This window comes from Eulemur rufifrons, chromosome 8 (genome assembly GCF_041146395.1).
Source record: "Eulemur rufifrons isolate Redbay chromosome 8, OSU_ERuf_1, whole genome shotgun sequence".
Lineage (NCBI taxonomy): Eukaryota > Metazoa > Chordata > Mammalia > Primates > Lemuridae > Eulemur > Eulemur rufifrons.
Window position 1 is genome coordinate 13,417,815 of NC_090990.1, and position 18,375 is coordinate 13,436,189.

Below are 18,375 nucleotides of genomic sequence, written 5' to 3' on the forward strand. Positions count from 1 at the left end.
CATACAAGCTCTATTTTGGAGTGAGAGAATAATTATGTCAAGAATACAACTGAAAGGGTCATCAAAACCGAAGCTAAACCATTCTTGGGTTGGGAGCAGGGCTTTTCTTTAAAGGTAGGAAAACCTTCATTTCTACCAGATCTTGTTCACTGTGGAAAACATTTCTGCCAAGAATATACTGTAGTGATGGGATAGTACAAGGACAAACAATTGGAAATTAGATTATTATAAAGAGACTTATGATGCTTTTTATTCTATATACTTCTGCATTTGGGGAATTTTTATTAAAAAGTATGTATTACTTATATTAAAAACTGTTTTAAGAGAAACTATCATATTGTTATTTGTTGTTAATGAAATTTACTATCAGTGAAATCAAGATCATGAACATAAAAATCAGTTTAGAAATTAACTTAAATTTTTCAAAAGAGGTAATATAAGCAGGAGTATTGTAAGGTATAAAAATGGAAATTTATCTTGTGTCTTCATATGTAAAAGAATTCTTTAAGGAGAAACCAAAGTTCATAAACAAATCCAATAAAAAAAGATTAGCACATATATATGAAATAGTTTGGAATAATATATAAAATATGCATCTATGTACAGAAAGAGAGAATGAGATCAAGAGAGAAAAGAGTAATTGATAATCATAATAAGGGTCCCAGAAAAATACAAAAAACCTAATTAACAGAAATGTCCAAATTTTTAAATTCCAGGTAAACTGATATATGATTCATCCCTGGAGGGATGGACCCAAAGCAGTTTCAGACTGGTTTCCAGCCTTGTGTTTCTTTAGTATATGGAAAACCATATACTCATGAATATGCTTATCAAATGAGCCAACAAAAATTTTAAGCACTACTAAAAGACAATCTAAACTGAAAGAGACTTTATTTTCTCCTCTAAAATTCTCTATGCATCAGTGAAAGTTGAGTCTTTACAATAAACTGTAGTTAAGTCTATGAAAAAGAATATGTTATGTTAATCAGATAGATGGTAAATGTAACCAGCAAGCTATTATTATTAATAATTCATTCACTGCATGAAATTAAGTCTACACTTACTAGCCTTAAAATTTACTTTTGTTATGGACAGAGAAGCTGGTGCTTCTAAAATTGGACTTTGCCTATTTACTGTAGTGGTGAAATAAGATCAATAGGCTCTCACTGCCAAATCCTTCAGACTCACTTGCCAAGGCAAGAGACAAAAATATTTCAGAAAAATGTCTTTATCATAAATGTGTTGTCCATGTAAAATATATATATATAACACAAATATGTATTTATCAAAATATCTCTGATGAAAATAATTTCCAACTCACTGGAGTAAGTACTAAATAAGTCAGTCAGATTACATGATATCACTGTGAAAGCATATCAGAATAACATCCTTATGACCACTGACTGAAACCTAGATGTAGTAAAAATAGACGAAAAAATGACTCTCACATTAAAATCTGAGTACATCAATTCAAGGATATACTCATACATCCTTGGAGGACTATTTGGTACACAAAATTTCTGATAGTAAAAAATCAAACCAAACAGATCTAAAACTGATAATCTTCTATATATTCTTGAGAAAAATCTATTAAAAAATTATTTTGAGAGCTCCTCATCCTGAAATAAAAGTCCTTTAACCCACTAATTAAAGCTTTAATATAGAAAGCTAAAAAGTACAACAGTAGGTTTAAATAAAGAACATTTATTTTTATCCCTCCAAAGACTTTATTTGGCCATCTTTATTTTTGTAGGAATTCCATCTTTAAAACTTTTTTCTAAGAAAATATCATGTAATAATATGTAAGAGTTAATAATCAAGTAAAAGTTAGCAAAGAAAGATGTCTAAAATATTAAGGCAACATTATTTATAACAGAAAAAAAGAAATAAACTCAATGTCCAACAGTAAGGAATTAATTGAAATGATGGCCTGGGTATATAATGGCATATTATGCAATATTTAAAATAGGCTTCTATTAGGGTATTTAATGATATGGAAAGTTGTTTATAATAAAAGATATGCTTTTTTTTTTTTAAAGTAGGGCACAAAACTGTATATAGAATCTAAACCCAATTTGGTAACTTAAAAAATATATATAATACTAACATATGCACACGCAGGAAAGTCAGTTTACTAACAATGGCTCTGAGCAAATCAGGTAAGTATTTTTTCATTTTGCTCATCTGTAGTTTCTACAACGAATGAGTCATATTTACAAGAAGGATAAAACTGCTCCTTTTTATTCTCTCATGGTAGTGAAATCAATGGCATAGATGGATGCCTTTTGGTTGTCACAGTATAAGAATGACTGAGAAAGTGCTACTGTCATTTAACAGGAAGAGACAAGAATGCTAAGCATCTTGCAACTTGAAGGACAGTCTCACTTGACAAAGAATAGATCTGTCCTAAATGCCAATGGAGCCCCAACTGAGCAACATGCTATTAATGGTTGAATTACAACAGACTACTCTACACCAGGTGTTTTCAACAAGCAAGAAGATTAATACTAAGATACCAACTAAGTCTTGTTTATGTTTAATTATCCATACCAAATCCTAAAGACATTAAATTGAATGCACTTTCCCACTTAGGAAACAGCAATCATTTCAGCTGTTCTGTACACCATCAACATGAAGCAAAGATTTTAATTCATTCGACAATTGTTCTCTCTGTAAATCAATATGAAGCATTCCCTATGACTTCATAAAGTACCAAAGAAATGTGAAATGGTACATTTGTCTGAAACCTTGGGTCTTTATGTAACCATTATAGCTGTTCATGTCAAAAACTCTGAGAAACCAGCAACTTACTACTGGTAGCCAGCAATTTATTAACACTCATTATGTGCCAGGAATTAGATAAAATATCATACATATATTGTCCCTTTTAATTCTCACAACCACCATTGGGGTAGAAACTACTACTTGCCTATTTTACATATGAGGAAACTGAGGGTTTCAGAGATTAGTTATTGGCCCAAGGTCATATAAATAGCAAGTGCTGAAGCCTGAGAATGATTTCAATGCCCACATTCTTCCAATTCAGGGAGTGAAAAGGCTTATAAAAATAGAAGTATTTAGGTGAATCAAGCAGGAGGGAGACTTTGGGAGCTAACATGAGATTCTGTTACCTAATACATAGCCTCAGTAATGACACTTCCATTAAGAGAGTAAAACCAATCTGACGGCAGAATGCAGAGACTATTGTTTCTGGGGGTAATATAGCAGTATTTGAAAACAGTCTATATTTTTATATACTCTTTAATTTCAAAAAGAGTCTATAGTTAACAAAGAAATTTAAAAACTTCTTAAGTGTAAAGAAAAAAACATTCTCTAAATAATGCCAAGCCCTTTGTAATGTTATTTGAAATACACAAATTTGGTTTTTTAAAAAAACTACTCTGAAAACTATTTTATCTATCAGCAGGATATGAGGGGAATTAGAAAATAGCTACTCTGTCTGACTAGCCAAAAAAGAGAGAGAGAAAGAGAAAGGAGGGAAGGAAGGAGGGAAGGGAGGGACGGAGGAAAGAAGAGAGGAAGAAAAAAGAAAAGAGAAGAAAAGAAAGAAAAGAAAAGAAAAAAGAAAAGAAAACAATTACTGAGTTTTCTACTGAATAAAGTTGGTAATAAAAAGAAGACAACAGTAGTCCCAAAGAGTTACTTATAAGCTTTATGAAATGCACTTATTAATAAAATACTACATGTTTTTCTTTTCATCAAGGTAATCTGAAACGTTTTCCAATTCACCCTTATCTGTATCATTGCATCAATTTGAAATGCTGATTTTGTTTTTCAAATTTCCACTAAGCTTAAAAAAAAAAAACAAAAACAAAAACAAAGACTGAGAGGAAACAAAGAATTCTACATTCCCCCTCTGGATATCTAGGCCTAAATAGGACAAAATGCAGGGATCTCATAATCTAAAAATCTTAGCATTCTGTTTCACAAAATAACTGTAAAAGTGATAATACAGTCTTCAAGAAGGACAGAACTATCATCATCAGGGTGTGTAATGAATTTTTTATATCTTGGCACAGCTACAAAGAAAGTGCAACGAGGATATATCATTTTAAGAGCTCTTTGCATGGAAAATACTTGATATGCCTTAGCATAATTCTAACCAACAGAAAGATTACACTTTTATAAAAGTAATGATTAAAGGAAATACCCTGAAAATTATTCTCTATCAAATTAAAAATATTCTCAATTTTGACTCAAAACTGAGTTGTTATTGGGGGTAGTGAAAACTCCTCCACAATACCTATGAACTGTACTCTTTTGAAGTGAATGGCTTTAAAATTTAAAAATTTAGCTTGAAGCATGCATGAGTCCTCATTTAATTCCGAACATTGTTGAAAGTATTTCACAGTGCAACTTTTAGAAGCATGCCAGGTTAGGGATTGCTACTTCATTTTTAGCTTAAAGTATCTCATATAGAAATCAATATAGGACTTGTCTCTGTTCAAGCTTACTTTACTAGGATTTTCAATACTCAGGGAAAAAAATAAACTTTCTACATTAAAAACACCATATTATCATCTTTGTATGATGTAAACAAGACTGAAATCATATAACAAACTACATCTTCCAAAAGGTTTATAAGTGTGATTAACTTGTACTATAGCTAAAACCTTTTAATATGAAATACTTCTACTTTATGGGGCATTTAAAAATATTTTTTAAAGAATAATTTTTAGAAAATACATATACTAATAGTAAAGCCATAGAATAATAAGGGGTTTGGAGGAATCAATAATTCAAGAAAGCAGATAACATACATATGACTTACATTCATTCCTAGAAAGAAGTTAGAAACATTATAAAGCAGGCTGAAAGTCACTTGCTTTCTCCTGTGCCTAATGACAACTGTCTCTCAATTTTAGCTATGGTCAAGCTAAAATCCAATTCGATGGGAAAAAACAGACGATGATATCCTACTTTCTGGCATGAGATTTCCCTTAAAGTTTTCTGTTTATACTGCAATAGGAACTGTGTGTATTTTTTAACGAACACTTGGCACTTCTTGTTCAAGGTCAATGGGAGTAGGCACCTTAGTATTATGATTCCTGCATCAAAATTAATGACTATAATTTACTGAGCACTTTTCATGAAAGTGTTAGGCATGTCCCCACAACAACCTTGTGAGGTGGGTCTTCATCCCATCCTTTAAGTGAATAAATTGAAATACACAGAGCAAGTGACTCAATTAAGACCAAATAGCTACTGCATGATGGAGCCAGAATTTAAACTCAGTGCTATCTCCAATTGTGGCTACCGAAGGCCAGTTTTGTAAGAAAAAACATTTTATCTTTTAGAAAAATAGCAAGATACCCAGGGACATGTTGAATAAATAAACTGTTTATTCTTGTAAGGTAATACATGATTTGATTTATTCCCCCTCCACACCTTGTTTAAAAGAAAAACCAGTTTAAGGCAGCTAAACTTTTACCTATAAAGCAGTCATGACAGTGAGGGATTAATAAAACACAGGAAAAAATTTTAGCCATCATCCCTACTTTAGTTTCCTAGAGGCAGATACTTTGATTTTTACCTCAAAACCTGTTTCAAAGTGGGTGTCTAAATAATCCTCACATGTTTTACTCTTACTCTTGAATGCTGAGGGCAATGTAATCAATTAAAAAGAGACTAAAGATAAGAGGGAGGAAAACAGTCATACACAAACCTTGCTTCTGGTCGCTAGCTGCAGTGACAGGGGTGCTGGCAGCAAGATGAGCGCTCTCCACAGTCCCATAAACCACAGGGCTGTGCTCGGGGACCTGGCTGGGCAGCTGCTGGGATTTGAAGTACAAAAAAGGGTGATAATGAGCGCGCGAACAGAAAAACTAGCAACATGGAACCCAAGCAAGTGAAGACAGAGTGGGGCGGGAGATCACAAAATCAAAAGAAAGAAAAGCAAGGAAAAAATATATAAGCCAATTTAATAAATTCAAAAAGTACATGGGAAGACGGGGAAGATAAGGAAAGAGGCAGCAGGAAAGGGGGAAGGAAAAGAGATGATTACTGTTAACCACAGAAAGAGAAGACAGCGCAACAGTCATTAGTACAATTCATTCTCCAGTGTTCCTTCTAAGGACAAGCCGGCTTTCCAACCTAACAACACATGCCACATACGAGAGGGAATTTAACATCCTCCCAGTCAAAGACTAAAACAATATGGACAACTTCACTTATAAACTACCTGGCAAGTAGTTCATCTGTCAAAAGCAGAGGAGAAACAGAAAATGTGATGGGTTTGCAAACCAGTTACTGATTTGAGAAAAATACTGAAAGGTGATTCTTGTCATTGTCCACATAATCATACGGGTGAAATGCAACTTGGAAAGTATCTAAATGCACTTTCACCTTAAAATGTCTTTAGGTTCTGGGTCCAAGATGGTATTTTCAGAATCAGAAATCTGAGTAAAACATTTGGCTTTTCAGAGATATGAGGAAACTCTCATTTTCACACTCAGACATTGTATTGGAATGAAAAATATCCATTAAAATCTGAGCAGGGTAGGTTGAGAAAACTGCAGCTATTTTTCAACTTAGAGGGAACAGAATTACACAAGAACACTCATTCAACATCACATTCCAGGCGGGTATTTGTTCTGGATTTGAGGGTTACACAAAAGCCACATAACAAAGCAGTGTCTCTCCTCGGACATCTAAGGTCAGTTTTTTGGTAGCTATAATCTCCTATGTTAAATTCTATCACTGCTATCAGAGCAGAGCTCCCTGCACAATTCTGTTTTTCTTTTATTTGTTTTCTTCTGGGGAGTAGGGATGGGGAAAATAAGATGTGGCTGAGTATGAATGGACAGAGCCACTTAAAAGTGAGGGTTAATAAAAAAAGATTTTCAAGAAAGTCTCACTGCAAGTGGGAATCTAAAATGAAATGGACACATATAATTAATTTATGATAATAGATACCATTTAAGTAACAATGCTTTTCAGAATGTGTAACATGAAATTTATATTTAACTATGTAAGGACTGTACAGAATAGATAGGAATGGGGAAAATGCCATCATTTCACCTATTTATTAGAAGATGAAAGTGCTCATATTCCACAATTACTTCTAAATTAAGACTACTAAAATTACATTTCCATACATAAAAAATTAAGAGTTACTGTTTTCACTTTGAATAAGGAACAAATATTAATAAATACTTATGCCATAATTGCCCTATTCTGAATTCTTAGTTTTGGTGGGGAAAAAACTGTACGACTAAAATTCAATAGAAAGCTTCACAGCTAAAAGAAAAAAAAAAATTATAGACTGTTCAATTATACTGGCTGAAAAGAGATCTAGGACAAAGGAAACACTTCATGTTATTTTGCATTTATTAAACACTTATCCACATTTCCCAGGAAATATTTGTAAATTGTCATTTACCTGAAAGGAAAAAAGTATTAAACTACTTCAATTGCCTGGGAAATTAATAACCAGAAAAAGGTGGGGTAGTAGGTAATGGTTAAAAGCAGATTACCAAAATGACATCCATAGGTAAGATGAGATATTTAAGACAGTATAAGGCTATTGATAACCTATAAATTTCTATAGCTCTGAGTTTTCAATCTAAAACACCTTCAGTCATATAAAAGAGAAAACTACACAGACATTTTTAAATTAACAAAGCCCAAGGGAGAATTTATGTCTAAAGAGTCATAAGAAAGGGGTGAGATAGCATGTGGCTAAGTTACAGTTCCAAGTATCCAGTGCAGAGTTACAGATCCACAAAAAATGCTGGGGAAGTACTTCTCAGTTTCCACAACTGTAAAATGAAAAGGAACTAAAGATTCCACAGTCCTGTTCAGCTTTAACATTCTATAAGCCTCTGCTAGTGCTCAGAAAATAACATACAATTCAATATTTTAATCTTGTTCTGCATTAGTTTTAATTTAGGATAATCTTCTCAAATTATAGCTTAACCTCTAATGTCATCTTTTTTATCCTAATGAAGTAACTCAACTATAAACAGTCCATTACAAAGCAGTCCCTTATATTTCGAAACCACAAGTAATCATGAACTATTTTATCTAACTGATAAGTCAGAAAATTGAAGAAACACACTGAATATTGTCAAACAAAACATCACATCTAATGCTGTATGCATTTTGATCCACATAAAGAAATTAAGGTACATTGTTAAGAATAAATTTGAGGAATTTCAAAGCCACTGACTTGAGTCATGTTCACTATTGGTAGGAATGAAAATCTATAAAATCATTCTGGAAGGGCAAGCACTATCAAAATATAAAACAACTCAATAAAGAAACTAAGGAAGTCAGAGTTAAGAGATCAGGGCTGGCTGGGTGCAGTGGCTCACACCTGTAATCCTAGCACTTTGGGTGGCCAAGATGGAAGGATCACTTGAGGCCAGAAATTTGAACCCAGCCTGAGCAAGAGCAGGACCCTGTCTCTACAAAAAATACAAAAACTAGCTGGGTATGGTGGCTGAGGCAGGAGGAATGCTTAAGCCAAGGTTGCAGTGAGCTATTATGATGCCACTGCACTCTAGCCTGGGAGACAGAGCAAGACCCTGTCTCAAAAAATAAAATAAAAAGGATCAGGGTTTTTTAGTAACTCTTCCCACATAGTTGCAACAGTTCATAATTTACATCAATGCTAAACTCTACCTACTCCCAAATTTTTCAAAATCAAGGTTCTGATTTGTAGAAGAAAGAAAATAAACACCCGTTTCTCAAATTTCCACCAAAGTAATAGAGGAGTTTAAAGACGGGCAATATATTAGATTCTTTTTTTTTTTTTTTTTTTTTGAGACAGAATCTCACTCTGTTGCCCTGGGTAGAGTGTAGTGGCGTCATCATACCTCACTGCAACTTCCAACTCCTGGGCTCAAGCAGTCCTCCTGCCTCAGCCTCCCAAGCAGCTGGAACTATAGGCGCGCCACGACACCCGGCTAATTTTTTCTATTTTTAGTAGAGATGGGGTCTCACTCTTGCTCAAGTTGGTCCGGAACTCCTGGTCTCAAACAATCCCCCCACCTCAGCCTCCCAGAGTGCTAGGATTATAAGTGGGAGCCACTGCACCTGGCCTAGATTCTTGATAGTATCTATTCGAATCTACTCAGTTGATGATTTATACATTAAATTTAAAGTACTGGCCTCAAAGGATAATGGTAGGCTTGGGCCCAAATACTAGAAGAATTGATTCATTTATTGAAAACAGTATTTTACCTAATTGGGTAAAATAAGAAACAAAAACTAAAAATGCCCTTAAATACTTCTTTGCATAATTTAAAATCCATTTTTCTTTACACAGCCCACATTCTTGCTGCCCAGAAAGGAGTCATCTTCCTTTGCCATCTATTAGAACCATGTACATGACAGGATACCTAGGTACAGAGGTAATTATAGACAGGGGTCAACAACTATGGCCCAGGGGCCACATACCTGTTTTTGTACTGCCCACAAGAAAAGCTTTTATGTTTTTAAATGATTGAAAAATATTTCTTGACACATTAAAATCATACAAAAATCCAATTACAGTGCCCATAAATAATATTTCATTAGAACAGACACATGCATCTATCTACATATAGTCTATGGCTACTTCTGTGCTACAATGGCAAAGTTGAATAGTGTTGAAAGAGAAGATATGGCTACAAAGCCCAAAATATTTACTATCTGGCCCATTATACAAAATATTCTCTGACCCCCTATTATAATTCATTGAGAGAAAGAAAAGTCTTCAAAAAGTTATATAAATAAAAGCAAGAAATTGATGTAATTTACTGTCATCGTAAGAGACTACTTCAATGCTTCATGTTTTATCATTTCAGGTACAATTGATTTTTCAAAGTACTATTCAATAACTTTAAAATAATCCTTGTATAAAATATCTTATGTACTTCAAGTATATACATCCTGGAATAAACAAATATAGCCTCCATTCAGAAACATGAAGATCAAAGAAGCAAAATAATAATACAATATACTTAGTGATGCCAGGAAAAAGGACCAAAACAGGCTTCTGTTATAAGCAGAATCTTCTAAATTCACTCATTAGAAAGGGATGTGTATGTATGTGTTTTCTCTTGATATTTACCATGCACAAAACAGTGAGAATCCAGTGATGACTAAGAAAAAGTTCTTAGATTCAAAGGAAACAGATACTAAGGAATTGACCACAAAATTAATTATTTAATTACAATAGCTATAAATGCTATGCTGGAATACTAAGAGTACAGAGATGACATATAGTCAAGGGGTTCTGACTTTGTGTGTGAGGATTTTTTTGAGGAAGCAACATTTAGGCTGAATTTCAAAGAATCAATGTGAATGCAGGGATGTGGGAGGAAGTGTAGGAAGAAGCACTTCAGCGGAAGGAACAGCATGTATAAAGGCTCTAAAAGGAAGAGTATTATGTGATCAACCAGCTTGTGTGAGAGGGTAAGAGGAATGTAAAAATAGCTGGGGATTTTGATGGGAAATGAGGCAGGCAGGGGTAAGACCAGACAGAACCTTACAGGCCACACCAAAGGTTTTGGTCTTTATCCCCACAGCAATGGGAAGCCAGGGAGAGGTTTTAAGCAGCATTGTGACATAATCAGATTTTACTTTTATTTTAAAAAGATAATTCTGAATACCACAAGGAAAATGAACCAGAGTGAAGGAAGAGTAGTTACAAGGACATGATTTATGTGGTTATTGTAGTAGTCCAAGGGAAATCATTTTGGTGGTAATAATGGGGGGAGGGTGAGACTAAATTTTACCTAAATGTAGGAGGTACTATGACAGGACTTTGTAAGTGACTAGAGATGGTAGGGAGGGGATTAATGAGGAGGAGAGGAGTAAAAAGAAAGACATTAGGTTTCTGAGATGTGTGCCAGTCACTAAGATAGGGAACATTAAGGAGACAACAGGTTTTGGGGGTCAAGTGGTATGGGAAAGGAAGATCATGAACTCAAGTTTTGAGTTTGAAGTACTTATAAGACACTTAAGTGTAGAGATTAAGGAGAAAGCTGAATGAAATGTGAAGCTCCAAAGAGTTGTTACTCATAACAATATATGGAATGACACAATGAATAATATCTCCTTTAATACAAGGGCAATAATGCACAATAAATAATGACCACAGGAATAACTTAATAGTAACAATAAAAAACACATCAAATTCTAATGCCAGAATCATAGGATGTAAGAATTGTAATAGGCATCAACCACATAGATCAGTTCTTTAATTCTTTCTATACTTTTCCCAGGAAGCTACTACTTCTAGTCAAAAATCTTAGGTGACATGAAGTCACTGTTTTCAATGGTGGAGCCCACTTCAGGTTTAGACAGATCTAATCATTATTAAGTTTAAGTGTTTTCATCCATTGATCTTAGTTCTTGGTGGCTCTGAAACAAAAATCTCATTCCTTCCACACAAGAGCCTAGCACACACTTTAAACTAATGATAAGTACTTATTGACCATCTTACTAAGCACAATACATTAAACTATGTTCTGGGAGTACAGTGCTGAATAAGACGTGGTGCTCCTTGTATCCATGGAACTGATATTCTAGAGGTAAAGACAGACAATAAACCAGAAAATAACATGTTATGTGAGGCAGAGGTTAATACTATGAATAAAATATGAATAACGTTAAACAAGGGTGACTGACAAGAGAATAAGGAGCATGAAGTATTACTACAGAGTGGTCAGACATTGCTTTCCTAAGAAAGTGCTATAGAGGCAGACTTAGAATGTGGAAGAACATCTGAGACAGAAGGAAGAGTAAACAGAGTAAAAGCCCGAGGGTAGAAGCAAGCTTAGAAAGGAGATCAGCAGCAATGCAGTGTAGTAAAGAAGTAGAAGGGATGACACATGTACCCAGAAACGAAATGATACATAACTTCATATGGACCTCCAAAATTCTACGAATATGGACTTTTGTACATTTTAGTCACCAGTAGAGAGACACTGGGTAATTCTTACTGGGGAAGGGATGTGATCTGATATATGTTTTAAAAATATAACTCGGCTCACTATGGCTGTTGTGTAAAAAAACAGAGAGAGGAGAGGCAAGACAGAACTAGTGAGATGAGTGAGGAAGTTACTATTGTCTAGGAGAGATCAAAGTGGCTTAGACTACAATAGCAGTGAAGGTGGTGAGAACAGGTCAAAAAGGACTTGCTGATATAATAGTTGTGGAGACTGATGTAAAGAAGGTTTAAAGATGACTCCTATGTTTAGCACATACGCAACTTGGGTAGACTGCAGTATAATTTACAAAAGGAAATCAAGGGGAGCACACCAAACACCTGAAGAAATAGTTTATAATATAGGGTTCACACACTCAATCCCTTCAGAAACCAATAGGTGACCTAAATATATGAGCAAAAGAGTTAAACAATAATAGAAAAAGGTAACAAACGAGAGAATTTATGTGTGGGCTAACAGCATTCAGACAGATGAATTTTTTTCTTTGAATGCTGATCTGACAAAATATACAACTGCAATAGACAGAACATCCTCCTTCAAAACAAGGGAAGTATGCCAAGGTGTCAGGAATGATGAAGGGAAACCCAGACACTCTAGATAAAAGCTTTAAAGTAAACTAGAGGATGTATGAAAATGATTTTAAAGTTCTTCTGGGGAAGGGAAGAAATGAAAAAACGTGGAAAATTCAAACACAAGAATAAGGTGGATGGAATTCTCTCTAAAATATACTGTAAGTTATAATATTTAAGAAAGTATAGTAATCATATTAAAACAGATCAATGGAAGAGTCATAAACAGACCCAGGTATGTATAATAATTTAGTAAATGATTAAAACATCTCAAAATAAGGAAGCAATGACAAACTATTTCATAAACAACAGTGAAACCAGACAAACCATTTGGCACAATCCAAACCTCACTATATCAAAATAAAGTCCACAGAAATCAAACATAAAAGTAAAATAACCAAACCATGTAAGTACTAGAAGAAAATATATGTGAACAGTTTTATTATCTTGGATGAAAAAGGCTTTCAAAGTCCCAAATCATAATTTATTTAGGAAAAGACCGAAATTTATAAATATAAAAATTCTAAAACTTCTATATAACAGAAGGCACAATCCATAAAGTTAAAACACAATCATCAAACAAGAAAAAATGTTAACATGCTAAAGGGATTCCTTCAACATGTAAAGAACTCTGATAAATCTGTTGGGTAGGCTGTGTGCGGTGGCTCATGCCTATAATCCTAACACTTTGGGAGGCTGAGGTGGGAAGATTACTTGAGCTTAAGTTTGAGACCAGCCTGAGCAAGAGCAAGACCCCATCTCTACTAAAAAAAATAGAAAAATTAGCTAGCCATTGTGGCACATGCCTATAGTCCCACCTACTCAAGAGGCTGAGGCAGGAGGATTGCTTGAGCCTAGGAGTTTGAGGTTGCAGTGAGCTATGATGATGCCATTGCACTCTACGCGGGGCAACTGAGTGAGACTGTCTCAAAAAAAAATTAAAAATAAAAATAAAAAAAATAAATCTGTTGGACAAAAACCATTACCCCCCAAGATATGTGTACAAAAGAAATAAATAGATAATTCACACACACACACACACAAAACCAGTGAACATAAAAAAATTCTTAACTTCACAGATCAATACATAAAAATTAAATAAGATTTTTTAATCTGTCAGATAAGCAGTGATATAAGGAAAAGGATATTCTCTCATACTGCTGGTAAGAGATTAACAGGTATATTTCTGGAGGATAGAAAATGACAACACAGTAACCTAAAAATAAGTACCCAAAGTAGTTCATCACAGCATTGTTAATATAGTGACAAACAGAAGACAATATGAATATCCATCAACTAAATAAAACTGGTACATCAAAACAAAAGTGCCATGTAGCCACTTTAACATACCTAAAGTTAAATATGAACATTTCTGAATGATCACTGAAAAAATGCTAGTTACAAAATAGCTTGTGTGAACCCAAATATATTAACTTATATGTATTGGGATGTATATATGTATATATACACTAAAAGATGTCTGAAAAAGATATTTACCCAAAAGTTAACAATGGTTAACACTTGGTAACAAGATTTAGGGTTACAATTTCTTTGTTTACTACTCTTTTCCAATGAAAATTTATCATTTGTACACAAATAAAAATAGTTACTTTAATTTTAAAAATATATTTTAAGTAACAGAAAAAAGACTAAACCTGATGGTTTCTTGTTATCTCTTACAATACTCCCTGTGATCCCTTACAACTATAAACACCATAGCTGCCAGATGATTACAAGTCTCAATACCATCGCTCAATGTCTGACTAGAAGTAGACTGCGGGGATAGAAGTGTTACACAAAAAGTCCAAGTCACATTTTCTTTAAAATTGCGGTTCTGATTCAGAACATCTAAGGTAAAATTATGCCACTATAAAAAGCAAAGGTTTTCATATAATTTGATGAAGAATTATGAAAACAAATTGTTCAAGTAAGAAGAAAGACACAAAATTTAACTTTACTAATGTGTCTCATTAATGGATTTTTTTTTTTTCTTTTGGAGACAGAATCTTGTTCCACTGCCCAGACTGGAGTGCAGTGGTACAATCATACCTCACTGTAACCTCAAACTCCTGGGCTCAGATGGATTTTTATTGGGAAACCCAAACAACTTAAAACATACTTGTTCCACTGGCTTCCAAAACAAGTTAAGGTATCTCAAAAGTGGCCTGAAATCAAATTTTCTTTTCTTGCTTGCTTTAGGAAATTCCTACAGGCACTGAGCTAAAGAATCTCAGATGTATTAAAAAATTAGGACTTTTTTTTACAAAACTCTGTTGGAGACACATCTGATAAAATAAATGACCCTGCTCTGTAACACAAAGTAGAATCTCTCATTGTCTGTGTACTGATGAAATAAACAACCCTGCTCTACAACCCAAAGTAGAAATCTCTCATTGTCAGTATACAAATTCTTTTTTTTTTTTTCGTTTGTTTGTTTTTTGAGGCAGGATCTCACTCTGTCACCTGAGCTAGGGTGCAGTGGCATCATCACAGCTCACTGCAACCTCAAACTCTTGGGCTTAAGCGATCTTCCTGCCTCAGCTCTCCGAGTAGCTGGGACTATAGGTGTGTGTCACCATGCCCGGCTAATTTTTTTATTTTTTGTAGAAACTGGGTCTTGCTCTTGCTCAGGCTGGTCTTGAACTCCTGGCCTCAAGCAATCTTCCCACCTCAGCCTCCCAAAGTGCTAGGATTATGGTGTGAACCACTGTACCCAGCCACAAATTCATTTTTTAAAGAAAGTACTGATGCATAATAGATATACATACTTTTGGGGTACATGTGAAAATTTAATACATTCATATAATTTGTAAAGATCAAATCAGTGTACTTGAGATATCCATCACCATAAATATCTGTCTTTTCTTTATGCTAGAAGCATTCGAATTCTTCTCTTCTATTTATTTTGAAATGCACAAGAGATTACTATAAACTATAGTCACCTTAGTGATCTATCAAACACTACGTCTTATTTCTCCTATCAAACCATATATTGTGTACAAATTCATTTTAAACTATGGAACAGCTTAATAAGCAAGGGTCTCTGTTCATCATGACAACTCATTTAAAAACTCTTGAGTGGGCCAGGCACAGTGGCTCATACCTGTAATCCCAGCACTTTGGGAGGCTGGAGTGAGATGATTGCTTGAGGCCAGGAGTTTGAGACCAGCCTGGACAACATAGCAATATCTCATCTCCACAAAAAATTTAAGAAACTTATCCAATTGTGGTGGCATGTGCCTGTTGTTCCAGCTACTCGGGAGGCTGAAGCAGGAGGATCGCTTGAACCCAGGAGATCAAAGTTGCAGCGAGCTGTGATCATAACACTGCACACTCCAGAGTCTGGGTGACAGAGTGAGACCTTGTCTCAAAACAAACAAACAAACAAATCACTACACTCTGCAAGAATCCACTCCAGCTTACATACCTATTTAAAGTCTACAAGGCTTTCCATATATTATTGAAAAGTACCATTTTTAAGTCAAAGGAAATTGACTAATGATAAATTATTTTATTAAAGATAAAGATCAATGTGATTTAATTTGATAACCACTATCTTTACTGCGAACACCAATAAAACAAAACCTTACCAATCTGATTTAAGGTACAGAATATTAATTCATCAGTGCCTAAGACTGAGATGACAAAATGAAATTTTAAAAGATTAGATTTGTTTACATTACACTATTATCTGCTTCAAATTATTTATGTAGGAACTAAACTACTTACCATGTCTACTTATAACATGAATAATATTACCTAATATTTAGACTTAACTTTAGGAAATTATTACTGCTAAACCATAAAATGAACTAACTACAGTTAACCCTTGAACAACATTGGGGTTAGGCACGCTGATGTCCACACAGTCCAAAATCTGCATATAACTTCTGACTCCCCCAAAACTACTGATAGCATACTGTTGACTGGAAGCCTCACTGATAACATAAACTGTCAATAAACACATATTTTATATGTTATATGTATTGTGTACTGTATTCTTACAATAAAGAAAGCTAGAAGAAAGAAAATGTTATCAAGAAAATCGCAAGGAAAATACATTTATCATACTCAACTGTATTTATTAATATCGTAAGTTTAAGTTGTCTACTCACAAGATGAATCATCTGTCTAAAATGGCAGGCAAACAATTAGCTGCAGTCCTCAATCTCCGGCACATATGCAATTCAACTTTTTCTCATAATGTCATGACTTTTCTCTGCTTCTTGGGAGCACTGCCAGAATCACTGGTAGCACTTCGTATGGGTCCCATGTTGTTATTCAAGTTTTAAAGTCATGTACGAAACATGATGAAAAATATACAAGAATCACGAGAAATCAGTTTTTACTGTGATGCAGAAATTATTGGAGCAATGAACTGTTCATGTGGAGATGATTAGCATCACAGTGTTTTAAGCAGATATTCACAACACTAGAGCTCACTGAAATAGCAACAGGAGGTGGCTACAAAGTAGTACAGTATGTACTACAATTAATTTTAGGCAGTTATGATTTAATACTGCATCTTTATGTTTGTTAACTGCAAATGGTACTATGTATGGTTTGTAAGTGTATGTCTAAGTTTTGACAAATTTTAACTTTTTAATAGATTTGTGTGTATTTTATGGTAGTAAATGATAAAACATTTTATTTTATGCATTCATGACATACCTAATATTTTCCTAATTGCTTTGATATTTCTAGGCTACGTGGTTCGTCTGTAAGTTTTTTCAAATTGTGAAACTGTTGCTATCCCTCCAAAATTTTCCTATATATATTTATTGGAAAAAATCCTCATATAAATAGACATGCATAGTTAAAACCCATGTTGTTCAAGGGTCAACTGTAATTAACAAATGGTCACAGAATTTAAGGTTTCCAGTTATCAATTTTATAAGCAGCTCTACAAAAGACAGAATAACCTTGCTGATTTTGATAATTTTCCCAAATGACAGCAGAGGCTATAACTTTCCCAAAATATGCCATCAATCAATCATTTCCAACTTTTTATCTACCTGCCCCTATGCCCTGTGGCTTAGGACTCTCTCCCAAGTTATAACTGTTTCACTACAGGATTAATTCTAAAAACAGGAAAAAAAAAAAAAAGAAAGAAAGAAAAAGAAAAAAGAGAGTTGGGGAAAAAGAAAGGTATATAGTTCATTTTTTAAAATAATAAATAATTTTGATACACCATCCATCCCTCTGGACGTAGACAATTTGGAAGCCTTGCCTACACAGGATCATGCATTTGTTTTTACCCTATATAGGGTCCCCATGAAGACTAGTGGGCAGCTAGCACATTTCTTAATACAGGACTGTTTCTTGTGCCTTATTGTCATCATCAACAGCTGAAAGATTTTATACTGAAGGAAAGTAACCATATTTCCCCTTCTTTCCCACTTTAATATTTAAGAACTGAGGAGAAAAAATAGGGGTTTAAAGAGCTTAGTGTTTTGATCCAAGGTCATAAATCCAAGTGACAAGAGCGGAAACCAGCAGCGAGTTTCCTAGGGCTCTCTGACATCCACCCATGCACCCACATTTAGTGCCCTGTGATAGTCCATATGGGCACATGTATACACACACGCATATTTTCTAAATATGTGAGATATAAAATCTCCAAGAGTTATCCCACAGATAATTTTAAAACTTAGGAAGAAGGACAGTTTCAAATTCCATCTACTACTTCTCTTGAGGGCAAAAACAACAGCAGCAAAAACCTGTTTTTCCTCTCCATTCTCCTCACATAAAACCAATGCACTTTCCCTCCATTAACTTTTAGCTTGTGTCATAAATCTCTTTAATACAGTTGCTTCCTCACCATTCAGTTTTTAGGTTTGACGTAA

At 34.3% G+C, this 18,375-nt stretch overlaps 1 protein-coding gene across 16 annotated transcripts in view; it reads right to left on the reverse strand.

The window, feature by feature from the left end:
* EIF4G3 (eukaryotic translation initiation factor 4 gamma 3) overlaps positions 1–18,375 on the reverse strand; it is a 315,623-nt gene that overhangs the window by 118,657 nt on the left and 178,591 nt on the right. For 9 of the 16 annotated variants that reach the window (XM_069479450.1, XM_069479452.1, XM_069479456.1 and 6 more), the window contains one exon: positions 5,687–5,792. In XM_069479450.1, the coding sequence (XP_069335551.1) occupies positions 5,687–5,792 (106 nt within the window). Of the gene's footprint in view, positions 1–5,686; positions 5,796–18,375 lie in introns of all 16 variants that reach the window. The other 7 variants (XM_069479454.1, XM_069479453.1, XM_069479449.1 and 4 more) reach the window with 1 other exon arrangement.